The 26,517-nt window shown below is 52.6% G+C and overlaps 1 protein-coding gene across 1 annotated transcript; it reads right to left on the bottom strand.

Moving 5' to 3' along the window:
* Window positions 1-234: 234 nt before the first annotated feature.
* On the bottom strand, window positions 235-25,085 carry LOC118980806 (myosin-6). Its single transcript, XM_037037458.1, has 38 exons — window positions 25,051-25,085; window positions 24,510-24,731; window positions 23,150-23,293; window positions 22,752-22,908; window positions 22,626-22,653; window positions 22,279-22,390; window positions 21,898-21,990; window positions 21,185-21,248; window positions 20,821-20,919; window positions 20,259-20,362; window positions 20,025-20,163; window positions 18,361-18,629; window positions 17,930-18,100; window positions 16,477-16,789; window positions 15,725-15,789; window positions 15,354-15,441; window positions 15,148-15,265; window positions 14,881-15,004; window positions 14,461-14,597; window positions 12,729-12,984; window positions 12,351-12,593; window positions 11,987-12,163; window positions 11,553-11,698; window positions 11,211-11,301; window positions 8,774-9,163; window positions 8,287-8,413; window positions 8,078-8,196; window positions 7,537-7,733; window positions 6,817-7,000; window positions 6,477-6,642; window positions 6,252-6,376; window positions 5,059-5,367; window positions 4,604-4,807; window positions 3,519-3,644; window positions 3,142-3,417; window positions 1,501-1,596; window positions 687-821; window positions 235-316 (listed from the first exon to the last, which is right to left on the bottom strand). The coding sequence occupies exons 2-38, from the start codon at window positions 24,711-24,713 to the stop codon at window positions 293-295; spliced, it is 5,820 nt and encodes a 1,939-aa protein (XP_036893353.1). The 5' UTR covers window positions 24,714-24,731; window positions 25,051-25,085; the 3' UTR covers window positions 235-292.
* Window positions 25,086-26,517: the final 1,432 nt, after the last annotated feature.

Genomic DNA, 26,517 nt, shown 5'->3' with positions numbered 1-26,517 from the left:
TTGGCCCACCCTTCTGGTGCTTTTGTTTTCTCCACTACTGAGATTTCTCCCTCTCATTCCTTATCTGGTTGACTTTGCAGAACTGAGACTCATGGCTCTGCTACCCCAGAAAAGACACCTCACTTCTTGGGGCCCGGCTTCCTCCTCTATAGATTGGAAAACCTTGGTTACTCCAGGGCAGGCACAGGGCAGAACTGCCCTCAGAGCTCAGGACAGAAATGACAGGGGTTCAGGCAGAGTCTGGGATTCAGATTTATTGTAGGTGAGCAAGAGCAAGGTCCGGAAGGCAGCATCACTCCTCATCATGCAGTTTTTGCTGAGAAAGGAATACAATGTGTGAGGGGACAGCTGGCAAGAGGGAGGATGAATGTGGGGAGAAATCTCTAGGGCTTAAAGGGGCCAAAGGATGACTTAGAGGGAGAGGTTCAGGCCTCAGGAATTTTGGAGCTTCATTTAAGGGGCCCTTGTGGTTTAGGATCCCTTAAATGGAACCCTCAGGTACTGGGGTTGTGTAGCGGTCCAGTCAGTAAGGGTGCTCTGAGCAGGAGGGGGATTCTTATGAATGGGTGCTCTGGGACTCTTGAGTTTGTCCAATTATAGGGTAAGAAGTGCCCACTTGGAGCGGCCCTGATGTTGGGGGGAAGCTGCTGTGGGGGAAACTAGCCAGGCCTGGGGAAGGGGCCAACCTTGGCACCGATGTCGCGGCTCCTGGCCCGCAGCTTGTTGACCTGGGACTCAGCGATGTCCGCCCGCTCCTCCGCCTCATCCAGCTCGTGCTGCACCTTGCGGAACTTGGACAGGTTGGTGTTGGCCTGCTCCTCCTGGGGGGGTTCAGGGCGTGGGAGGGTGAGGTGGGAGCGGGTGGGGGAACGGGGCTCAGTGCTTTCACCTTTCACCCACGTTCCTGCAGCAGCTCTGCCTACTCCTGGTTTGGTACCCTCCTCAAACTTGTCCAGCACTCAGAATCCTTCATGGTCGTCCACTGCCCAAGATGAATCCCATGCAGCCTGGTCCAGCTCCACTCAAAACCACCTTCACTGCACCTGCCACTGTGAGTGTGATACATGCTCCCGGCCCTGGGGTTTCCTGCACAGGCGTGCTCAGCAACACCTCACATCACACTTTTCTGCCCACCCAGATGTCTTCTTCACTGCACTATGCTCGGGCAGTTTCCTTTCCAGGCTCAATTTCACTGCCACCTTTCAGCTTATAGCTTTGTCTCGCCCCCTGACCCCCATTGGCAGCTGCACTGCCTTCTCTCGGGCTTACTGGCATATGAACTATAAGCAGGTTGTGGGCAAGTCCTGGGGCAAATAAGCACTGCTTTTATTAACTCAGAGTGCCTGACACACCTCTGAGCACACTTGGACATATATAACAAATGTTTGAGAGTTAAAGTTTGTAGCAAGCCCATTGTCCTGGCCCCATGCTGGGTGGACACTCATTGGTTTGAACACACAGGGACTGTGTTTATTTGAGTGGACCAAATCATGAACTCACCGCCTCCTCAGCCTGGCGCTTGTAGGCCTTGACCTTCAGCTGCAGCTTGTCTACCAGGTCCTGTAGCCGGAGCAGGTTCTTCTTGTCCTCCTCCGTCTGGGGGTGGATGGGCGGGAGCAGTCAGTTTGCGGGGAGGAGCAAGTGTAGTCATGTTTCCCTCCCTCGCCACTCCACTCTTCTCCCCTTGCCTTAGCTGCTCCTCCCTTGAACTGGCCAGAATGAAAAGGTGGGGGAAAGAGCTCTCCCTGACATTACTTGTAGGTCAAGGGGCCCAGGCAAAGGCCTCAGTCTGAGATCTAAAAAGCAATGAGAGCTGGCCCTGGCCGAGTAGCTCAGTTGGTTAGAGCATTGTCCTAATACACCAAGGCTGTGGGTTCAGTTCCCATCAGGGCACATATGAGTCAACCAATGAATGCATAAATAAGTGGAACAACAAATCAATGTTTCTCTTTCTCTCTGTCCCCTTCTTCCTCTCTCTCTCTAAAAATCAATAAATAACTTTTTAAAAGCCACAAGAGCTGCCGCCTTAAAGCTGGAAGTTGAGGGAAGGGCTCAGAACCCAATGTAATTCCATCATCTAATGATATGGAGACATTGGGCTGTTCCAGCTCCAACTGACCAGTCCCACCAGCATGACTGGAAAGGAAGCAGGGGAACGCAGAAAGAAGAGGGCGTTGTGGTTCAGGTCATTCCAGTCTATCATAACTCAATATTCTTTTTTTTAAAATTTATCTTTAGAGGGGAAGAGAAGGAGAGAGGGGGAGAAATATCAATGTGTGGTTACCTCTCGTGAGTCCCCTGCTGGGAACTGGCCTGCAACCCAGACATGTGCCCTGACTGGGAATTGAACCGCGATCCTCTGGTTTGCAGGCCCGCGCTCAATCTACCAAGCTAAACCAGCCAGGGCTCAATATTCTAATATGCTGTACGGGGCCAGATTTTGGCACCAGGATCACTGACTCCACTGTCACCTGATGCTGCCTGGGTTTTCATCATTGTATGTGCTGGGCTGACATTTCCTAGGCTGATATTATGCCCGTAGTACGTCTGCAGTTCTACGTCTGTATCTCCGTCCTGTGCCTTGTATCCAGTGTCAAGTGGATCAATACCCCTTTCTCTGTCTTTCATTACCAGGCACATTGGTTAAGGGCAAAAGCTATGAGCTATGCGAATACAGATCTTAGAATATTTTGGGATCCTCTTTCTCTATTGCCCCAGGAGTTCCATGCAAGATCTGTCTTTTCCCATCCCTGACTTTTATCCCTAAAGTGCCACACAATGTCCCTCCCGATCAGGCCTCTAGAAGGTGGAGAGCTCCTTGGACTATTCTGAAGCCTTCATGGTAGACCTGCAGGTTATTAACAAACCTGAGGAAATTCTGGTTAAAAAGACTTTCAAAAAGTAGAAGTAGATTCTCTTCCATTCACAAGAAAAATTCATGGACTTAAGCCAAACTGACTCTGAAGTACATGAAAGGAATACAGCTTCTAAAGACAGCTTCTTTAAAAAGCAGGAGCCAGGAGGGCCAGGTGGCATTTCCTGGATGGTGATTTGGCAAGGGATCTGTGGGGGCCAGGAGGGGGCGCTAGGGCAATGCTTCCACTCCTTAAGGTTCCACCCCAGAGCAGCCACCAGCCGCACCTGGTAGGTGAGCTCCTTGATGCGCCGCTCGCTCTTCCTCATGCCCTTGATCGATTCTGCGTTGCGCCTCTGCTCGGCCTCCAGCTCGTTCTCCAGCTCCCGCACCCGGGCCTCCAGCTTCTGCAGCTGCTTCTTGCCACCCTTGAGGGCGATCTGCTCAGCCTCGTCCAGCCGGTGCTGCAGGTCCTTGATGGTCTGCTCCATGTTCTTCTTCATGCGCTCCAGGTGGGCGCTGGTGTCCTGCTCCTTCTTCAGCTCCTCTGCCATCATGGCGGCCTGTGGACAGGAGAGAAGTGAGACACGGTGTGGCCGAGTCCTCTCACACTCATGGAAGGAAAGGCTGGTCTGGAGCAGGCGGGCGGGGTGGTGGCACTTACATCTGTGATGGCTTTCTTGGCCTTCTCCTCGGCGTTCCTGCACTCCTGCACCGCCTCCTCCACTTCTGACTGGAGTTGGGTCAGATCTGACTCCATCTTCTTCTTCTGATTGATGAGGCTGGTGTTCTAGATAAGGGCAGAGAAGACTACGGAATGTATACTGTGTCGCCTGGATCTGCACCTTTATCCAGAGAGAATTAAAACTGGTCATTTGTTAAAAACATGTCTTACTGCAGTATATTCCTTGATTTTCATCTGCTTTCCATTTTCTTCTGAAAATAGGTATGTTCTAAATGTTTTACCTAAAAGCATCGGCTCTGAAGCAAGACTTTAAGCAGTAAAGGGTTTGCAGTTCTGCTCTTGAGCTCTCTAGTAACATGTCTATGCAAGAGCATGGAAATATTTCAAGGAGAACAGGAATAACTTTTTACCAGGACGATGTCCTGGAAATAATTACAGCCCCAGAGAGAATGCAGTAGGGTGAGGAGCAGAGGCCCAGGTCAGTGCGTGACACTGTTCCCACACATTCCAGACGTGGACCAAACCCTGCAGGGCACTGCGGTGAGATGGCACAGAGCTCACTGCAGAGCGTATGGGGCTGCAGAACAACAGGGTTCTGTCGAGAATTTGGTTTGCAAATAGGTGCAGTTGGGCTCCTTTAAATTTCCAAAGTCCCATCTGTTACATAGCAAGATGAAAGTGGCTTCTGGATCAAGGATATCAAATAGCAGCATGTATTCCACTACTCCCAGATTTGTGACCCTGGCGGCCATCACTAATCGATCACGACATGCTTGGGGGTGGGGTGCTGGGTGCAGGTGGACAAAGCGAGAAAAAGTGGGGACAACTGAAATAGCATACACAATAAAATATAATTCAAAAAGTCACGACTATCTCAGCTTTTAAGTATAGACCCCCTTCTCAGGTAGTGGTTTCATAGCCATGACTAACAAATGAGGGCTGGCTCAAGAGATAATTTGTGATCTTGGTCAGACATGCTCACTCAGAACCTCTGGTTCAGAACATCTATGTCCCAGGCTCTGCCACTCAGCAGCTTTCTCCACGGTGGCCCCTGACCTCCTCACCTGGGAGTGCAGCAGCTGCACCCGCTCACTGGTCTCGATCAGCTCCTGCTCAGCCAGCTTCCGAGACCTCTCTGTCTGCTCCACCACGGACCGCAGCTCCTCCAGCTCAGCCTGCAGCAGGTTGTTGCGCCGCTCCACAATGGCGATGTTCTCCTTCAGGTCATCGTTGGCCCGCACTGCGTCGTCCAGCTGGATCTGAGTGTCCTGTGAATCAGGAGATGGGGCATGAGAGAGGCAGCTGGCCTCTGGGCCCACCAGGAAGTTGTTACTCTGAACTGGATGCTGATGGGGAGCCCACTGTGGTGGCTCAGGAGGAGCCTGTGGGTTGTCTCTGCAATGGCCCTGGGGCAGGAGGGATCTGGAGCTGTGACGGGACACCACCACCCAACTTGGCCACGTGGAGGCCATCTCCTCTCTGGGGAGCTGACTTCCTGCTCCCAAGAGTCACCGTGTACCTTCAGCAAGCCCTGGAGGTTCTTGAGTTGCTTCTGGGCCTCAGCAGCCATGCGGTTGGCATGGCTGAGCTGGATCTCCATCTCATTGAGGTCACCCTCCATCTTCTTCTTCACACGCAGAGCCTCATTGCGGCTGCGTGTCTCCGCATCCAGGGAGGTCTGCAGTGAGTCCACCATTCGCAGGTGGTTGCGTTTGGCCTGCTCCATCTCCTCGTCCTTCTCAGCCAGCTTCCGCTCCATCTCTGCCTTGATCTGGTTGAACTCCAGCTGGGCCCGAAGGATCTTGCCCTCCTCATGCTCCAGGGAGGCCTGGGAGAGGGGTGGGGTGAGAGGGTCGAGGCAGAAAGTCAGGGCATGGGGTGGGGTGAAGAGGGAGGCAGATAGGTGTGGGTGGCAATCAGAATTATGGCCTGGAGAGGAGAGCTGGGAAGAGATGAGGGGCTAGGCACTGCCTTTTAGGCCACCTGGGTGCCCTGGCAGGAGGAGAGGCCAGAGGCCCTGGGCTCCCTCTGTCAAGGAAAGTGCTTGGACCTCCCAATTGCCAAGACCCTCCTGCACTAACACTGTGTGGTCTTGACTCGTATAAAATGTCAAAGAAAAAGGAGGGGGTTTTATAACCACAAATTCAAAACTTTACCTTCATTTCCCAGGCTCCTCATCCTTTAGTGAAAAAAGTTAGAAGACCCAAAACTCAGGACTATCCCTAGGTTCTTAAAAATGAATAGTAACAATAGATAATATATCCAGTGCTTAACTGTGTTACCTTGTTCATATTCATAATAATCATTCATAAACCTTATGAGGTATACACAATTAACTTCATTCTCCAGATAAGAAAACTATGGTACAGAGAGGTTAAGGAACTCGCCCAATGACGCAGTGGAGGTCCTGAATCCAAGTTTCAAACTCAGATCTGTTTGACTCTAGAGCCACCCACCATATGAGGAGTTATTATGACAGCCAGGCTTAAATTTTATAAACCTCATGGGGAACCAAACCTGATGGCCTATGATTAGGTTGTGATGTTTTCTTGGCTTTGGAGGTAGTCATGGGTAGTTGGTAGACAACCTTAAACTAAGAATAAGGAGCTAATAGCTTAGTCTTGGGGTCATGGTGAGGTAGTCAGAGACAGTAGGGTTGGAGGGGACGGGAGAGGGTTCAAGGCAGGTGTGCAGGTGGAGCCAGGCCCTCACCTCCGCCTCCTCCAGGGCTGACTGCAACTCCAGCTTCTCCCCCTCCAGCTGCTTGCGGATCTTCTCCAGCTCGTGAACATTCTTTCCTCCTTCTCCCAGCTGCTCAGTCAGGTCGGAGATCTCCTCTGGGGGTCGAAGGGACAAAGAGCTCAAAGCTTGTGCTCTTCCTGACCCTTACTGGTCTTCTTTGCCCTCTCCCTTCCCCAGCCTTGGGCCTCAGCACACCTTGAAGGTTCTTGTTTTCCCTCTTGAAGGTCTCCAGGTGCTCCAAGGACTCCTCATAGGCATTCTTGAGCTTGAAGAGCTCGGTGCTGAGGGAGCGAGCCTCCTTCTGTGAGGACTCCAGCTCTGACTGCGACTCCTCATACTTCTGCTTCCATTCGGCCAGGATCTGCGGGGACAGGGCTGGGGCTCAGTGTGCAGTCCTGCCCCACCTCCAGAGGCTGCCCAGGCCCCTTGCCTGGGCTCAGCCTCCTCCCTGCCTCCAAGGAGGATGTTCCTGGCTTCACACTGATGCAGGTACCCCTGCTCTGCCCCCCTGGCTGCTGCCCCCACCAGGTCCCACCTTGTCAAAGTTCCTCTGCTTCTTGTCCAGGGCTGAGGCGGCTGCGTTGGAGCGCTCCACGTCCACCATCAGGTCCTCGATCTCATTCTGCAGCCGGTGTTTTGTCTTCTCCAGTGATGAGCACTTGGCATTGACAGCCTCCACGGCCTCCTCAGCATCCTGCAGCCTCTGGGCCAGCTTCTTCCTGCCAGGTTGGTTGTGTGTGTGTGTGTGTGTGACTCTACCCAGGAATAGTGGGGGCTTGGGACCACCCGCTCTCCTGGACTGCCACACAAGGAGGACCCACCCCTTTCCCACAGCTCCTTGGGATGATGAGCAGTTCCTTTAGGTCCTGGGACTCTTGCCTTGAGGGAGCCAAGACTATAGGGTGCCTAAAACAGTCTCCTTCTTACATGCACATCATCTGGGTGGCAGCCCCCACCTGTCCCCATGCCAGGCTTATCGGTGGTAGCTCCTCTGACCAACAAGCTTTTTGCTCGTCTTATACGTGAGCATCAGGTATAACCCGGGCCAAAAGCTCGCCCGTCACAGGAAGTGAGCCAGGGCCAGTCAGGGTTTACTCAGAGTGCAGGATCCATGCACCTCTACTTTCCATCACGTTTCTCCCATCCTCCTCTCTCTCCTACCCCAAATCCCCCTCCCATTCTCACTTTGTCTGTTTCACCCCATGTGCTCTGGCTCCTTCCATTCTTAGATTCAATGTGGGGGACTAGGACTTACTTGGCTTCCTCAAGCTCCTCGGTCCGCTGGATGGCGTCCGTCTCATACTTGGTCCTCCACTGGGCCACTTCTGAGTTGGCCTTGGACAGGACACGCTGAAGCTCGGCCTTGGCCTCTATCTCCTCCTCATACTGCTCCCTGAGCAGATCACAGTCATGCCGAGCTGATTGCACTGCGTGGGCCAGGGCGTTCTTCGCCTGGGGAGGTGAACACCAGGAGTGGGCTCAGCTCCCAGGCAACTCTCAGGATTTGCCTTCTGCCAATCCTTTTCATATCTATGAGTTTCAGCTAAGCCCCAGCCACATTCAAGGTGTGGAATGTCAATGTCCTGGAGTAGCTTCCCAGTTTGCCTGCCCCATCCCCTTACAAATAAGAAACGAGGCATTTGCTGACACAGGTGTGGCTTAGCCAAAAGGCTAGAAGAACCTAGACTGGAAGTCTCCCAATTCAGGGGCCTCTCTTTAGCCTTTTTCTGGTGTTGATGCTAACTGCTTCAGGGCTGCCATCAAGCCTGTCCTACTGCTTCCTCGCTGGGCCTTACCTTAACCTCCTCCTCCAACTGCCTCTTGAGGTCTTCCATTTGCTGGGTGTAGGAGAGCTTCCCTCGGGTCAGCTGGGAGATCAGTGCCTCCTTTTCTTCCAGTTGCCGGGACAGCTCACCTGGAGGTGGGAATGTGGGTTTGTAGGCCACAGAAGAAGGCAAATGATGGCTTATCCTGGGAAGACACAGGGCTGGTTAGGGATACCCACCATTCTCAGTCTGCAGTTTGGCTCTCTGAGTGGTGAAGTCATTGAGGGAGCGTTGGGCCTCTTCCAGCTTCATACGGTACTCATTGGCCTGGTCTTCCAATGTCCGAGACATTTTCTCCAGGTTTGCCTTTAGGCAGTAAAAGGACAGGGAATGGTGAATGTGGGAGGGGCTGGAGTTGTCAGGGAGTAGGAGCCAGGTGGACTAAAGGAAGGAAGGGAGGACCAAGACTGGGGGAACACAGAGGGCAGGGGGGTGAAATGGGATGGTGCTAGAGGGGCACAATCTGAAGAGGCTGCATGACTTAAAGAAGGGAAGAATGGCGAGGAGACAGAAATGTGGAGGGCAAGGGAGGGGCAAGGGCAAAGGAGAGAGAGACCAAAGTGTGCTGGAGGAAGTGACAATGACAGGAGAGATGGCAGATAAAGTAAAAGCAAGGCACAAGCTGTCAAGGAGAAGAGGGTGAGGAGAAGCTAAGCATAAGCCTACCTTGGCCTTGATGACCTGCTCCATGTTGGAAGTGACATCATCCAGCTCCAGCTTGAACTCACTCTTCTCCTTCTCCAGCTTCTGCTTCACACGCTGCAGGTTGTCGATCTGCTCGCTCAGCTCAGCCACACTGTCAGCATGCTTCTTGCGCAGGGCTGCTGCCGTGGCCTCATGCTGCAGAGTGGCCTCCTCCAGGTCCCTCCTCATCTTCTGGAACTCAGCCTCACGCTTCTTGTTCATCTCAATTTGGGCAGATGTGGCCCCACCGGCCTCTTCCAGACGCTCACTGATCTCCTCCAGCTCCCGGGACAGGTCTGAGCGCAGCTTCTCCACCTTGGCTCTGGCGGTGCGTTCAGCCTCCAGCTCTTCCTCCAGCTCCTCAATGCGTGCCTGGGCCCGGACACTAAGGGCTCAGACCCATTGCCTGGAACCCTCCATCAGAACCCCCTCCCCCTGCTCCAGAAGACTCCTGGCTCAAGTACTCAGGCCCTGTAGAGCAATGGTTCTCTAGGGGTCAGTTGGCAATGTCTGGAGACATTTTTGACATGGCACTGGGGAGGGAGGTTGCTACTAGCATCTAGGGGCCAGAAGCCAAGGATGCTGCTAAACAACATACAATGCAGGGGCCATCCATACGAATTTGGTTGAAGCCTGAACTTCAAGGCACTTCCAAGGGACATCTCAAACCCAGTCTGAGAATCTGCAGCTCTGAGTCCTGAGAATATGTGTTTGGAAGGAGATTGTAAGATCTTGTAAGATCCTGAATCTCATAGATTCCACAGATGCAGTAGAGTCTGCTCTCCTAACCATAAGGCAGGAAAGCAGGTGCCTTCATTTTACAAATATTTGCAACAACATGCCTCACAACAATCAAAATCTTATGTAGTTTTCCAAGTTGACCACAAAGTCCATCCAACCATATTCCTAGCTCTCCAGGTTTTGCTTTACTTATACCAGGGCTGGGCTCCAGTTTTATTGTTCCCTTCCAGGCCAGTTGAGTGCCTTCTTCTGCCTCTACCTCATTTTTCTGGCCTTAGCTTTGACTAAATTGGAATAATGTCTCATCTACCATTTTGATCTGTTGTCTAAATAGTCATGAGAAAAGGAACAAATTGGTGGGATCCCCTCATCTGTGGCTATGGATAATGTTAATGGAACGTGCATGGGTAGATCCTGGGAGCAGAAGAGAGAGGACCACCAGGCCTCTGCTCCCAGGGTGGAGAATTTGGGACCATGTGCAAGAGCTTGAGCAGGAAGAAAAAGGGGCCACAGCCTGTTGCCAAGATGTCATGAGGATAAGAGTACTATTTTCATGGGTCCATGAGTCAAAGAAGTTGTCTAGATCCATGGTAGAAGAATCTGAGGAAATACAACTTTCTGGCAAAAACCCAGAAGAGGCACCAAAGAAGATGGGAAGACACATTATCATTGATGTCAGGTCAGCTCCTGAGCAGCCCCCAGAGGAGTGGAATTGTGTTCATGTGTCACTTGCCCCCTGCACCATGAGCTCCAAATGCTAAAGGGGGACATCAGCTGTCTCCACCAACTGTCATCTGACTAGAAAATGAAAGGGTAAGGCCCTGCCCCCAGTAGTTGAGTGCCCATTGCCTTTGGGATCACTATGTCTAGAGCAAGCCTTGAAGCTTCTACAGTTATAAAAAGGGGATGATAGTACCTGCCTTCCTTGTTTCCAGGGTTCTGACAAACACAGGACTAAAAACACACTAAAATTTAGGGTACATTAAAAAGTAAGGTAGACTATGGCTGTTAATTTAATCTCCTGTTGAGGGATGAAAAGGCCATGGGAAGAAAAAAGAACCTGTCCTTGCTAGTTGGCTGGCTGACTTCTAGTTGACAGAATGGTTTCACACACGCTGTTTCCCCTGGTCCCCTGTAAGCCAGGGGTTATTAGTCCCATCTGGTAGGTGGTAAGAGACTCTGAGACTGTGAGGCTCTGAGGGGAAGTGACTTGCTCAAGGTTGTAGGAGTTCAGCCCGTATCATGGGTACTCTATTGAGATTTAGCCTGCATCAGTGGTGGGGGTCAGGACCCAGGAAGAATAGAAACAGAGCAGCCTATAGAAGAGGCTCCATGAAGGCACTTCTCACTCTCATGCGGGGCTAGAGGAATATTGAACACTAGCATTTGTCCCAGAGCAGAAAACTCATGAAGCAGAGCACAGCCCAGAAAGAGAACTCCTTTTGATAGGTACGATTCCCACTGCCCCCACCTCCACATGCAAAATAGTCTTGCTTCAGTAAGACATTATTGTTCTAATGGGAGAAGGCTGGTGTTTCCAAGTGCCGATAAATCAGAACTGGTGGGACCTTTGGGGTGACCAGGAATTGTAGATACTGTTTATAGCCCTAAGCAGCTCCTGAAGCCACAGCTCCCTCAGGGCCATGAGCACCCCTTGCCTGCACTGGGAAGAACTTACCTGATTTTCCTTCAGTTTTTTCTGTAGCTGAAGGGCCAGTGCCTGTTCATCTTCAATCTTACTATTCTGTTGGCTAATTTCAAATTCCTTCCTGGAGGAGAAGCAGGGTGGTAGGTGGTCTTTCTTTCTCTGTGCCCACTTTCTTCTCTTACCTCAACAGGCCAGCACTAGCATCCCCTCCCCAGCCCAGGCCAGGAGGATGAAAGAAAGAGGGCTATGATCGACACCTTATTCCCATTGTGCTCAAAGCAATCATGGCCAGTGGGGGTGCAGCACCCTATGCTCTAACCCTCCGTTAGCTAGCCCCTCCGTTAGCCCCTCCTAGCCACTGTAGGCTCCTACTTCTTGAGCTTTTCTTCCAGTTGCTGCTTGTCGTTCTCCAGGTCCATGATGCTCTCCTGGGTCATCTTCAAGTCACCCTCCAGCTTCCTCTTTGCTCGTTCCAGGTCCATGCGCACTTTCTTCTCCTGTTCCAGGGACCCTTCCAGCTGGTGGAGAGAAGGAAACAAACAGGGTATAGATAACCTGAGATCTACATTGCATGCTTACCTGGCCCCCTCCAAACTCAAAGTCCAGAGTATTGGAAGTCAAAGCCTGCAGAGAAATCCCTGCAAGCACAAAAGATTCAGAGACCCCCGGCTAGGGAGAAGCTACGGAGAACAAAAAGGCCCCAGGAGTCACAGAAGTTATTTCTAGGGATCAGGAACCCATTGGCCATTGGTGTTGGCTGCAAAATCCTGACCTGAGAGAGACAAATTATGGTTCAAATTACTCACATCGTCCACCTGCTGCTCCAGCTTGACTTTAGACTTGGTCAGGGTGTTGACCTTGTCCTCTTCAGCCTGGAGGTCATCCAGGGCCTGCTGGTGGGCCTCTTGTAGAGCTTTCTTCTCCTTGGTCAGCTTGGCAATGATCTCATCCAGCCCAGCCATCTCCTCTGTCAGGTTCTTCACCTGTCAACCAAGAACCCCATCCCTTGTAGGGTCAAAGGTCACCAGCATGGAGACATCTATGGAGATCTCCAGTGCCGAGGACCACACTGCTATCAGGATCCCCTGAATGGCTTGGCATTGGTTAAGGTCAGTGTGGTCTTTGAATCCTGAGGAGACCCAGGCTGAAACAAGAGGGAGCTGCCCTCACCTTGTTCTCTGTTGCGTGCTTCTCTTTCTCCACCTTGGCCAGTGTCAGCTCCAGGTCATCAATGTCCTTCTTGAGCTCAGAACACTCATCTTCCAGCTTGCGCTTCTTGGCAGTGAGCTCGGCGTTCATCTCCTCCTCGTCCTCCAGCCTCTCAGTCATCTCCTTCACCTTGGCCTCCAGCTGGATTTTGTTCTTGATCAGCTGGTCGCAGCGTTCCTCTGCATCATTGAGGTTGTCTTGTTCCTGGAAGAAGAGCACAGAGAAAAGAGCTGGTGATTAAAGACAGTAGAGATTCAGGGTCTTAGTCCCTGGTAATGAGATGGGCTGTAATCTTGGTGAGAGGAGATGAGAGCTGTAGAGATAATCATGTGGTCTTACCGCCTGCACTTGGAGCTGTAGGTCATTCTTCTCCTGCAGCAGGGACACCATCTTCTCCTCCAGCTCCTTCCGGCGAGCCTCCGACTTCTCCAGGGCGTCTTTGATGCGATCAAACTCCTCCTTCATGTTGGCCATCTCCTTTTCTGTCTCTGCACTCTTCAGCAGGGGCTTGATCTTGAAGTACAGCTTCATCCAGGGCCAGTTCTTGACTCCCATGAAGGCACGAATGTTCCACTGGATTACCAGCAAAGCATCTCTGGCAAGGAGGTGTGGAGGAAGGGAGGGGCACTATGAAAGAGCCCTTCTTAACCATGGAGCCAACTTCACTTGTCTCCCAGGCCATCTAAGCAAGTTTGTAGGCATCTGTGGGCAGGAACTCTATCTTGTAGCCTTGATAAATACTGCCACCCCAACACTAGCACACTGAACATGGAATTGCTCAAGAAACACTTGTTAGCTGATCATTTAAATGAAAGGGCCCTGGCTGGTGTGGCTTAGTGGATTGAGCACCAGCTTGCAAACTGAAAGGCCACCAGTCCAATTCCCAGTCAGGGCAAATGCCTGGGTTGTGGGCCAGATCTCCAGTTGGGGGTGTGTGACAGGCAACCTTATATTGATGTTTCTCTCACAAAGTGTCTCCCTCTCTTTCTCCCTGCCTTCCCCTCTCTCTGAAAATAAATAAATATAATCTTTAAAAAATAAATAAATAAACAAAAGGGCAAATTACATCTTCCCTACTGGGACTTGAGTAATAATGAAAGCTACCACTAACAAAGTGTTTACTAAGTCCAGTGTTTGTAATCTTATTAGAACCTCACGCATGTTAAAAGTTTTATTTTACATGTAAGGATATCTATATTATATAAGTTATTAAGCATGAAACAAAATGACTTTTCATGAACCTACTGTCCAGATGAGAACTAGAGCATCGCTGGCGGTGACTCTGCCCATGTCCTCCTTCCCCTCCCTTTCCCTGGTGCCCCCGCCTGAGGCAGCCACTGCCTTGAATCTTGTGGTTTTCATCTCTTAGCCTTTGCAAAAAGACTTTAACCTTATATGTATGTATCATTAAATGATGTGCCATCATTTTTACTATTTCTGAGCTTCATGAAAACTGCATCACACTGTATGTATCCTTCTATGACTTGTTTTTGTTTATTGAACAATATTCTTTTAAGGTTCAAACATACTGCACCATGTAGTTGTAGTTCCCTCCTTTTCTTTGCCGTGTACTGTTCTACTAGATGACTGGTAGAACTCTATAGGTGGAAAATAGAGTTGTTTCCAGATTTTTGCTATCTTTAGCAATGCTGCTATGAAGATTCCTTCGTTGCCTTGTGTTCTATACCTGCAGGAGTTTCTCTGTGGGCATGTACTCAGGAGTGGAATTGAAAGGTATGCAACCATTCATCTTTAAAAGATGATAAATTGTTACTCAAAGAGGTTGCACTAAATTGTACATGCGTAAGTGGTGAATAACACTTCTTGATTTTTTGATAAATCTAGTGTGTTTAAATGGTATCTTACCAAGATATTAACTGGCATTTCTCAATGAAAAACACTTTTTTTAAGAATTCAAAATGAGAGCCAGAGTGGCAAAACCATTTGCCCAGGCCAGCTGGTAAGTGATAGAGTCAGGATTTGAACTCAGGTCTTCTGACCCATGCCAGTTGACACTGTTTGTCTGCCTCTTACATCTCTGAGAGCACCTCTCCCTTCCCTCATGCCTCACCTGCGCTCCACGATTTTCTTGAACTCAATGCGCATGAGCAGGCCCCGGGATTGGGCCTGGATGCGGGTGATGATGCGGCTTAGCCTCTCATCTCGCATCTCTTCTAGCAGCCCCAGCAGCCCCGCTTTGAAGAACACCTGTGGCAAGGGGGAGAGCCAAGGGGACCACAGCCTCAGAGAAGGATATCTAGGGTGGAGGAAGGGGGGGGAGACCCAGGCTGAGCTCCCAAGGGACCCATGACCTGCGCATCCTACACCTGGGAGTAAAATGTGAAAGACCAGACAGAGAGGAAGCCTGGCTTCCAGCCTTTGGGTTGACACAGGGAGCCAGGAATCAGGGGTCTGCCTTCCAAACTCCCAGCTGCTCCACTCATGATGGCCGCACACCCTGCAATTCCACCCCATGCAGCTCTAGACTCACCTTGGTGTGGCCAAACTTGTACTGGTTGTGGTCAATGTCCAGGGAGCCCAGCAACTTCTCTGCTCCTTTTCTGCTGTCAATGAACTGCCCTTCAGGGATGGCTGATGGGTTTAGGATACGGTACCTGGGAAGGAGGTGCCCGGAGTCACCCATGGCTGCACAGATCCAGTCTGCCCACAGAATCTGGGGCCACCTGCAGACTCCCTTCCTGACCAAGGCTGCCTAGGCTTCCCCTGTTCCCTGGGCCCTGGGGCATCCTGTACCCACCTCTGCCTGAAGTCCCCATAGAGGATGCGGTTGGGGAAGCCTTTTCTGCAGATGCGAATGCCCTCCAGCACTCCATTGCAGCGCAGCTGGTGCATGACCAGGGGGTTGTCCATCACCCCTGCAGCAGGAGGAAGGAGAGAGGGGTCAGCCTCAGGGTAAATGATGTCAAGTGACCTCCCTAGACTAGACCCTTCCTCATGCCTCACCGGGAGCCTTCCGTTCATTGGGGATGAGGCAGCGCACAAAGTGAGGGTGGGTGGTCTTCAGATTGGCCATCAGCTTGTTCAGATTCTCCTGGGGGTGGGTAAGAGAGAGGAGTCAGGAGCCACAGAGACTATCCCTTTGGTCCCTGAACAAGTGAGCACCAGACAGCCTGTCACCAGAACCCACAAAGGGTAAGGAGTTGACACATAATTTACTATGTGAATTCAAGCTTGTATAGAATTGACATGTCGCAAATGGCCATGCAGCTCAGATTTCTTCCCCTGCCACCCCAAAATTAGAGCGTCAGTTTAGGGAGGTGCACCAAAGGCTCTGGGCTGGGCCTGCCCACCACAGGTGTCTGGGTTCTTCTTACCCGGTGGAGGGCCGACACTGTCTGAAAAGATGAGCCCTTTTTCTTGCCTCCTTTGCCTTTACCGCCACCATCTGATAATAAGAAGGAATGATGAACAAGAGCTTTAAACAGAGGAGCCCTCAGGCAGGGGCACGACTCTGCCCTTACTAGCGTGTGACTTCTTATTTCCAAGTCTCAGTTTTTCTGTGAGGAGGATAGTCACTACCTCTAAAGGTGTGAAGAAGACTGGAGAAGCTCAGCATGTCAGCCAGTGCTTGCCACCTACAGTAGGTGATGAAATTGTATCGGCTCTCTTCTCCCACCTCTTCTAACCCCGCACTTCGTGCTTACATCTTTCCGAAACTTTATGTTTGTCTTCTTGTATGTCATCCTCCTTGTTTCAGACCACACTCTTTCTCCTCTTTTCCTGACCTGGAGGCCGATTCATTCAGTGATCCTCTCAAAGTTTACCGAAACCTCCTGCAGGCACACTCTAACACTGGGCCTGGTGCAGTGGTGTGCGTGCTACCCTCACTGGCCTCCAGGTGCTCAGTCTTGATATGAGACACAACATATACACTGATATCCACAACACAAAGTAGAAAGTGGCACTTTCACAGAAGGGGTACAGATGGACTGCTGTGAGTTCTTCTGGCCCCCACCCCATGGCTCACAGGCTCCCTCCTGCCTCTAGAGTCCGAGCTTTGAAGCAGTGGGTCCCTGGCCACTTGCACCTCCAGAAGCGCTCTGGCCCAGTGCGTAGGCTGCCCTCTTACCAGAGTCGGCGGAAGCATATGAGGAGAAGAGTGTGGCCAAAAGCTTGAGGGATGACTTCTGGTACAGGCCCACCACCGTTTCATTGAGTGGATCTTTGTTCTTCTCCAGCCAGCCTATGATGTTGTAGTCCACGGTGCCAGCATAATGAACCAGGGAGAAGTGGGCTTCCTGCTTTCCCTTGACATTGCGTGGCTTCTGGAAGTTGTTGGACTTGCCCAGGTGGTTGTCATACAGCTTGGACTTGAAGGTCATGTCGGTGGCCTTAGGGAACATGCACTCTTCCTCCAGGATGGACATGATGCCCATGGGCTGAGAGCAGGGTGGGAGGTAGAAAGAGCATCACTGAGCACATAACAGGCTTCCAGAGTCCCACACCCTGACAGAGTATGAGCCCAGTATAACTAGCAAGCCACAGAGAGCCTGCTGGTGTCTCTTGTCCTTGTACAGTAAGCTGGTATTCTTGAAATTAACCCAATTCAATTATATTGAAATCTGGCCTGTATAACTTCTTTCTGCCCCAGAGTACCCAGTGAAGAGCCATGTACCCTAATCACCCTGTGAGGCCCCCAAGGCAACCCAGCACAACATTTCCTCCCTGGACAGCCCCTGCCCCAGAGGCCAGTGAGGGCAGGGATGGTTGCATGTCAGAGACACCAAGCTGCAGGGCTGGCTAGACTCCTATCTACACAACAGGTAACAATTCTTCAAGGGATGATTAGTGGGATCCAGGTTCTGCACAATGTCCTGCTGTTCAGAAAGCGTGGTGGTTCTTGACTTTTCTTGGGGCAAGGATCTTATTGAAAATTTGAGGGAGCAGGGACTGCCTCCCCAGAGAAATACATGTATACATACGCACACTCTCTTTTTCATACAATTACAGGGATTTTGAGGGCTCTGGAAGACCAGTACCCTAGATTACCACCCAAAGCCTATGGGAAGCTCTCCTGAAGGACAGTGGCTGGGCTGGATGAGAGTCAGTCCCTCTGGATTCTGGGCCTTAGCAGAGCCCAAGAACACCCTGAGGGCAAGTCAGCAATGGGCACCTCCCACAAGCTTCATCCTCATCTCCTGAGTATGTAGATAAGAGGGGTGAACACAAGTTTATTCTAATGAACAGGAAAAGGATGGAAAGCCAACATCTCTAGTTTCAGCCCAGAATCTTTCCATGAATGGTGCCTCTCAAGGCATGTCCGAGGGGCCAGGAGTCCCCTCCTGCACTACATCCCCTGCTTAAGACACTGAGATGTGACCACTGTGAGGACAAGTTCCCAGGACCAGCAGAGAGGGTCCTGGCCTGCCTATGCCTGCGACTCCACACTGGGTGAAAGCTGGGCCTGGAGAGAGGATTGGGATTTTAGAGACTCTGGTTTCTTGGATGTGGCAGGAATGGGACTGTCATTTTGTCTGAACGGTGAGGGAAGGGAACAGGTGATGGGGCTGAGGCAGCACCTTCTCTATGAGGTCGATGCAGGCCTGCAGGTCCATGCCAAAGTCGATGAACTCCCACTCGATGCCCTCCTTCTTGTACTCCTCCTGCTCCAGCACGAACATGTGGTGGTTGAAGAACTGCTGCAGCTTCTCGTTGGTGAAGTTGATGCAGAGCTGCTCGAAGCTGTTGAACTGCAGGGGGAATGAGGGCAGAGCCAGGTCAGGTAGGCAGGTGTCTGAGTGGCCAGTGGGCTCAGCTCAGGGCTGTGTCCAGCCCAGCGAGGGGTGTGGCTGGTCTTCTCCCCTGTCAGGGCAGGGAGGGAGTGGCCCTGAAGGCAGGATGATGCCTGCCTCCATCACTGCTGAAGGCCACTGCCTTCCCAGCCCTGGTGATGGCCATCCTGTTACATGTGCCAACGAGTGCATTATTATTCTCTCTACTCCCCACTCACATCGAAGATCTCAAAGCCGGCAATGTCCAGGACACCGATGAAGTACTGGCGTGGCTGCTTGGTCTCCAGGGTGGCATTGATCCGTGTCACCATCCAGTTGAACATCTTTTCATACACCGCCTTGGCCAGAGCCCCAATGGAGTAGTACACCTGCTGCACATTCTGCCCCTTGGTGACATACTCGTTGCCCACTTTCACCCGAGGGTGGCACAGCCCCTTGAGCAGGTCAGCTGAGTTCAGTCCCATGAGGTAGGCAGACTTGTCGGCATCTGGTGGAGAAGGAAAGGAGTGAGTGAATGCTTTCAACAGACTCTTCTTCCCTGCCCCAGGGCCTGAGCCTTTCTGAAACATCACATCCCTCTCATTAAGTAGCTGCAATGGAGGCCTGGAAGGACACAAGGCTTGCTGTGGTCACACCAGCAGCTTGTGTCTGAGTCAGCCTGAAGCCCAGACCCCTTCATTCACTGGGAGCCTCCCACAACCCAGCAGCCCCTCTTGCTCCATCTTTGTGTCTACCGGATGTCTCTGGTCTAGGCTCTTCACTAGGACTGCTGTTAGCATGTTTCTGAGCTCTCTGTACCCCCTCGTCTCTCCAGGGCAGGGGTGGGAGATGAACGCTGCTCCCTTCCTCCTTTGTTCCATCTCGGGACTGGCCCAGGATGGGGTGCACCCTACTCAATCCATATTTTGACCAACTTGACTGGCTGGGAAATTAAGTTCCTAATGCCGTGTTGAGCAGCTTCCTTGCCCCCAACTCCCAGCTCTCCAGATGTGCCTTCCCTATTTAGAGGATATTTACTTGTTTTCATTTCAAGCATTTTGTGATCATTGGTGACACGGCTATCATGACACCTGGGCTTGCATTTTGGTCTGGACAGACACAGAGAACGGCTCCTCAAAGACAGGTCGAGAGAAATGTCTCAGGTGTTTGTCCGTCAGTGTTCACACCTTCCTCTCTCTTTCTGAAAGAATCCTTGCAACTGCCCCAGAGAGAGCTGGGAAGGACGGTCCTCCATTTCACTGAAGAAGAAACTGAGGGCCAGGGAGTGGGCGACACCAATGCTGTGAGTGTGCCCTGACCTCTGGCCTGCTGCCTCCTGAACACCATGACAGGACCTGCGAGGGGTGCCCTTATGCACACGCTGCGTCAATCATGTGAATGCGTGAAGCTCAGGGTCCGCGTTTTCCTGGGCTTTGGTGAGATTCGGGCACAAGAGGAAAAATTCTCACCCCACTTCTGGTTAGTGCTGCCGGTATTGAGAACTTGGGGTGGTGGGGGCCTCCCTCCTCACTGTCTGCCCACCTCTCCCATGTCCCTTTCCCTGCTGCGTCCTCACCACACCCATCTACCCCATGAGCCTCAGGTCCTCTCTGGGGACAGTGGGTGGCCAGGGACCTGGCTAGACTGGCACAGAGCCTGGAGGCTGGGCTGAACAGGGAGGGGGCGGGGCAGATCCTAGCCCTTGGGAAAGGCATCTCCCTCTGACCCCCTGCTTCTCCGACTTCTGGCTTCTTCTCACTTTCTCTACTGTTGTCAACTTCACTCCTTAAGAATTGCTAAAAGGTACCACTTTGGGGCTTGGTGTGGGAGACCCTGCTCTGAGAGGACTGTTTCCTCTTGATGGGTGAAAACCCAGCATCTGAGGCCCTCCTGCCCCTCGAACCTTCGGTGCCATCAGGCTCTGCCTGTTCCTCCCGCTGCTTCTGCTTGAACTTCATGTTTCCATAGTGCATGATGGCACCTGTGAGCTTGTAGACACAGGATTTCTCCTCAGCAGTGAACCCCAGCACATCAAAGGCACTCTGGATACAGTGAGGGAGGCAAAGAAGTGGCTGGAGTCAGTGGCTCAGGAGCCCTCCGGAGCCCTCTGGAGCCCTCACACCACCTCCTCACTCACATCTGTGGCTATGAGCTCCTCGGAGTCATCAATGGAGGCCACGGACACCTCTCCCTGAGACACGAAGGCATAGTCGTAGGGGTTGGTGGTGACCAGCAGCATTTCTGTCCAGGCAAGGGGCAGGGCAGGAGACAAGGGGATGGGAGAGGGGGGCAGGGGGCAGAGAGGGGTTGAGAGGAGGAAGGAGCAAATAGAGATAGAGAGGAAGAGAGTCAGCAAGAACCCTGGAGAGACTCCAAAAGAAATGAAAAGGTAGGTGGGAGGGGAAGGTGACCCGGGGAGGGAGAGCAGTGAGGAGAAGACATCTATGAGTAGAAGAAGCACACAGAGAGGAGCAGGAGAAAGCTAACAAACAAGAGGAGAAAAATACAAAAAGGAAAGGGTGGCAAGGGAGGCAAGAGGAGATGCAGGAAGACCCAAGGTGGGGCAGAAAGAGAAAGCCACTGAGAAGATGGAGGAAGTGGGGAGGCAAGCAGAGCAGTGGGACAGGGCAAGGAGGCGGAGGGAGCCTGCCCTGTCTGGGGACAGCAGCGGGGCAGCAGGGGCCTGCGGCCAGGCTCACCCAGCAGCTCTGGCTTCTTGTTGGACAGGATCTGGTAGAAGATGTGGTAGTTCCTCTCAGCCTTGAGCTGGAAGATCACCCGGGACTTCTCTAGGAGATCTGAAGTGAGGAGAGGAGAAGGTGGATAAGGAAGGGGAGAGAGTCGATCCAGCAAAAGGGTGGAGATTAGGCTCCTACAGCAAGATGGAGAGAGTCAGGGGAAAACCACGGTTTGGGGAATAAAGGACTAAACTAAAGCCAAGAGTCAGATGCAGACAAAGACAGAAGATGGAGAGGAAATGATGAAATAGGGCCACCCACAAGGCAAAGAGGCAGCAGAGGAGGACCCGGAGCGGTGGGCAGGGAGGGCTGTCTGCATACTCACAGGTCTCTATGTCGGCAGAAGCCAGCTTTCCAGTGGCTCCGAAGTGGATTCTGATGAATTTCCCCTGGGGGCAGATGGGGCAGAGAGTGAGGGAACTGGCCGGAAGAGACAGAGTAAGGATTTCAGACCTCAACACAACTCAGAATGCCCTGGAAATGTAAATGACTGACTTGGGCTCCTAGTTCAGTATCAGCAAAATGACTTAGGGAGAGGATGCCCATCCCCACATCCATCCGGAAACAATGGTGCAGGAATGAGGACAGAGAGGATGCCTCCTGTTTGTACTTTTGATTTGACCTCATGTAATCCTCCCAGGGACTGTTAGGACCTGTTCCACAGATGGAGGGACTAGATCTGACAGGTGTGGGACTTGCTGGGTAAGTGCAAAGCTGGGGGATCGGCTCCAGTGCCTATGCTCCCTTCCCATTGTAACATGCAAGAGCTCTGGAAACAGACATAAGGAAAATCTAGAATGCGACCAGATCCACTCCTTGTCTTGGCTGGGAAACAGCTGTGGTGACTGTGGTCTGTTTTCTTGAGTTCCCAGAGCCAGGCTGAGTCAGGAGGGTTGTGTGTGTGTACACACACACTTGTTGATATTCCAAAGCCAAACACAGGACAATCAGTTGGGTGTGGTTAGTACTAGTAAAACAGCTCCCCCTTTTTTGGTTAAGGTCAGATGAAGCCAGTTGGTGGTGGTGGAGGGCACTCACAAAGCGGGAGGAGTTGTCATTCCGGACGGTCTTGGCGTTGCCGAAGGCCTCCAGGGCAGGGTTGGCCTGGATGATCTGGTCCTCCAGGGTGCCCTGCACAGGGAGCAGAACGTTGGGAGTTCATCTTCTGTCTACCTTTGGGAGCTGATAGCGAGGGCATGGGGCTGCTCTGGGGAATGGGGATGGAGCTGGGCGGGCTGCTGAGGAGGCTGCAGCTCCACAGGGCCATATTTGGACCTTCGAGTGTGTGCCTTTGTCCAGGAAGGTCTTGAGCACTGGGCTCAGTGCTGCTGCCACCACCCTTCCCCAGGTCAGGGCTCAGGGACACCAGGGTTTGTCTGCCCCAGACCCCTTCTGCTGAGCCTCTGGCCCATTCCGCACCTGGTTTGCATTGGGATTTTCCTTCTTGCCACGGTCACCTATGGCTGCGATGCTGGCAAAATACTGGATGACACGTTTTGTGTTCACAGTCTTCCCTGCCCCGGATTCTCCGCTGGAGGCAACAGGGACCTATCAGAATCTAGGATTCCCACTGCTCTTCACTTGGGGCTCAACACTGCCCCATCCTCCACCAGGAGAATTTCCCCAACACCATTGGTCACTCTGAGAGCCCAGTGCCCCACACTCCTTGCAATCACAACCTTAAATATTTCCTCCGCCCACCCTGGCTCTCAAGAATCAGCCTGGGTTCACCCAAGCCCCTCTGCGGATAGATGGCGCTCACTCACGTAATGAGGATGGACTGGTTCTCCCGATCTGGAAGAGAAAAGAGGGCAGGCAGTGGGGTCAGGGCTGAGGGCCTAGGCCCATGGCTGTGGGGCTGAGGGGGCAGAGGTTAGGGCCACAGGGCTCACCTGTCAGCATGTACTGATAGGCGTTGTCAGAGATGGAGAAGATGTGGGGCGGCGCCTCGCTCCTCTTCTTGCCCCGGTAGGCAGCCACCACCTCGGCATTGTACACCGGCAGCCACTTGTAGGGATTGACGGTGACACAGAAGAGGCCTGAATAGGTCTGGAGCAGGAGAGAGGCAGGCGTGAGAGGCTGGAAGGGAGAACCCGGGATGGGCAGTGGTTACAGGCAGGAGTCCCTAGTCACCCCAGCTGGCTCTTCTCTTCTTGCAGCTGACTGAGGGTTAGGAAGGCGGGGGGTGTCTCTTGGGAGAGTTTTGACCTTCTCGTCTTCGGAATGTTGCCCTGGCCTACTTAGGTCTCGGTCCAGGACGGGCTCCCTGCCATGTGCAGAATGCACTCACGTAGATCATCCAGGCTGCATAGCGCTCCTTGAGGTTGAAGAGCACGGCGGGCTCGTGCAGGAAGGTCAGCATGGCCATGTCCTCGATCTTGTCGAACTTGGGCGGGTTCTGCTGCAACACCTCGTCCTCCTTCACGGTCACCGTCTAGGGAGGGAGCATGGGCAGTAGGACAGGATGAGTATGCCTTCCAGTCTGTGGTCACCAGCCTCGCCCACTTACCTCCTCCCAGAACACAGGCCGCTACCTGGCCTCACTCCCCCAGCTTTTCTCTGACCGGTACCCAGGTCCTACTTCAGAGCTTCCTGGAAAATTTGCCCACCCACTATCTCTTTCACTCTAAGGATAGTCTTGGAGTCCCTGCATCTTGTTAATACCCTAGATCCTGTGCCCCTGAGTATTGCTTTTCAGTCCCTGCTTCAAGTGTCTAGGGGCAAACTTGGAGGGCTACCAGCTCTGCCACCTGTGCACATAACCTTACCATGACTCCTAGGGGCAGTGCTCGAGGCAAGACTTCGTCTCTACTGGAAAAATGTCTCACACAGCTACCCTGTTTACCCAAAGGCCACCGTCACTGGTCGGATTGGCGCGGGTCAGTTTGCCATGCCCTGGCATCATTAGATTCTGTGGGCAGGTATTCCAGCATTTGTTGCAGTGGAGGACACTGTGGCTTAGATGAAATGATTTCCTGGCATAGTGGCCAGTTCGTGGCAGAGGTGAGATAAGAGTCAAAACCCTTATCGGGCTGTGGCCACGATTCCACACCTCCACGGGATGCAACATTCAGTGAGTGTGTCTGTGAGGCACATGACTCTGAGCTGTTGCTGGTGACCAGTGCCAATTCTCACAGCTGGTATGAGAGACCAGGGACTCGGGGCTTCTGAGAGCAAGTCACTAGCCCCAAGACTGAGCATTCAGCTTAAGAGTTGCTGCTCTTTGTGTTCATCTGGATCTATGAGTTTGCTCTTGGTTTGGGTGAGGAGAATTGGGGAGGGGCTTGTTTGTGGAGGAACTGAGTCACAGAGAAGCTGGATACAAATTGGAGAAGGGAACTTCATGGGATGTTGTGACCATGCCCTCTATCAACAAGATCTCTCTGAGGAGGAAACCAGCTGAGGTTTCCAGCATCCTCTCTGGCAAGCAAGGGGTGTGCAGTGCTGGGATGGTGACTGTGGGGGTCCACCTGAGAAGGTCAGGGTTCTCGCTCAGATACAGGTCTCCTCAAGGGAGCATGTCCTGCCACCCTGCCGCTTTTGGCTCTTCTCCAGGACCCTTCAGCTCCCACTGAAAGTGGCGCCACCCTGCACCTCCCCAGAAACCTTCCGGGTTTCTTCTCCTTCCCCCGGCCCTGTGCTTCACACACCTTGCCATTCTCGGTCTCCGCAGTGACCTTGCCCCCTTCTCGGGATGTAACCTTGGCCTTGACATACTCCTCCTTGTCATCAGGCACAAAGCACTCAGTGCGGATGTCAAAAGGCCGTGTCTGGGCCTCCAGACGCTCCTTCTCTGACTTGCGGAGGTACTGGGCCGCCTCCCCAAAATCGGCCATCTGGGCGTCGTCACTCATCTTGTTGCTCCTCTGTGGCTGAGATAGGAGGGCCCAGGCCTTAGTAGTGGCACTGCTCTCTGTACCCCACTCCCTGCCCCACCTTCTTCTCACCACCTGGGTCCTATGGCTCTTCTGGCCCCTCCCTTGCGAACCCCTTGGTCCAGTCCTCCTTGCTCGAGTTCTGTTCCCTTCCCTTGCCCTTGTGAGTGGCACCGAGAAAGAATCTCTGTGAGGGGTCTGCAGGGGGTGGGACTGGCTTCAGTCTGCTAAGGGGGGTCCTGAGCTGCTCCAAGGACAAACAGTGAGCCCCTGTTCTAGCAACCTGGTTTCCAGGAGAAAATTGAGTGGTTCTCACCTGGTTACCACTTCACAAAGAATTCTGGAGTCTGGACCATGGGTGGAGCCACAGAGGTGCAGGCAGACAGAGAGAAGAGACAGAGGATGAGGAACCAAGGCAGCGGTCCGCCGGGGGAGAAGTGAGCAATCGGTGGAATCAGAGTGGGGGACAGAGAGAAGCAAGGAAATTAGAACTCACAACCAGGAAGGAAGAGCAAGGGGGACAAAGAAGTATTGATGAATATTGACAAAGATGAAGAAGTGAAATAAAACCCAACAAAGAGAGGAAAGCCATTAGAGGAGGGAGAATGACGGAGAAAGTGTGGGGAGGACGCGGAAAGGACAGGACAGTTGCAGGAAAGAAAGGCAGATGGGTGGAGAAAAGAGGTTTCTGATTTTTCCATTGAAACCTCCTCTCTGTCAGTGGGAACTTCCCAGGGCTGGAGAAAGGCAATGCTAGCAGCACCCTGGGGCCTCCAATCGACCTGCACCCCACTCTCCCATGAAGGCAGAGCCCCTCAAGGTAGGAGCTCTAGCAGTGGGCCACAGAGCCCCCCCCAACCCCCCCTCTTACCTGGTTCAAAGGAGCATCTGTCTGTCCTTGCAGCCTGCTCCTTTTATACCCTGCTGCCCCCACCCCCTGCCTAATTTGGAGTCCTTCCGGAGGGACCCTCCCTCCCACCTCTCTCCTCTTCTAGCTCCTCCTCCCTTGATCCCTTGGCTCTGAAGGTGAGAGAAGGACAACTGGGCTTCCAGATTTGCCCATGAAAGGTCTGTTGCCCTAGCCCCTTTGGTTCCAGGACCTTTTTTTAGTCCTTGTGCACATTCCTCCCCTCCAGAGGGCTGATGGGCAGAGAGTGGGGAGAGAGCACCTTCTCATACCACCTCCCCCTCCCTTACTTTGGTTATTTTTAACCTGAAGGGTGAGTTGAGCACACTGGGTGAGGGTCACCTTCTCCTGCAGGCCAGATGATTGTCCCCTGCCCTCCAACCACAGGCTCCCCCCATCTTTTCACCCTCTCCTTTTCACTCTGGCTTGTCTTCACACAGCCTCAGGCTGCGAGCGTTTCCCACTCTCCCACCTGGAGTCCTGTAGTGCTAGGGACTAGGAGCTGAAGCCAGGATGCCCAGGGAAAGGGTCTGCTGACCAGCTCCATGATATCTGTGCTGCTGTCTCTCAGCACAAAGGTTGTCTTGTTACTTTCTGTTCTCCAAGTTGTCAGGCAGGTGTCCTCTTGGGGACTTGAGGCTGTGCTGCCTTGGTGACACATCTGGAGCCCCCAGGCTCTCCCTTCACGCTCCTGATGCATTGGCCACCATCCGACCTCTCAAACAGGGGAAAGGGGGTTCCCTCACGCCACCATAGGAGATCTGTACTCAGACCGACAGTCCAGGACCCTGACATACAAACTTGACCACCACACGTCCACACCCATGCTTAGCCACACACATGTAGAATTTTCACACTTATAAACTTAATCTTGCA

Source organism: Sturnira hondurensis, unplaced genomic scaffold (genome assembly GCF_014824575.4).
Source record: "Sturnira hondurensis isolate 20B ecotype Veracruz unplaced genomic scaffold, ASM1482457v3 Scaffold0023357, whole genome shotgun sequence".
In the NCBI taxonomy this organism is placed as follows: domain Eukaryota; kingdom Metazoa; phylum Chordata; class Mammalia; order Chiroptera; family Phyllostomidae; genus Sturnira; species Sturnira hondurensis.
This window is presented reverse-complemented; position numbering and strand designations above follow the sequence as displayed.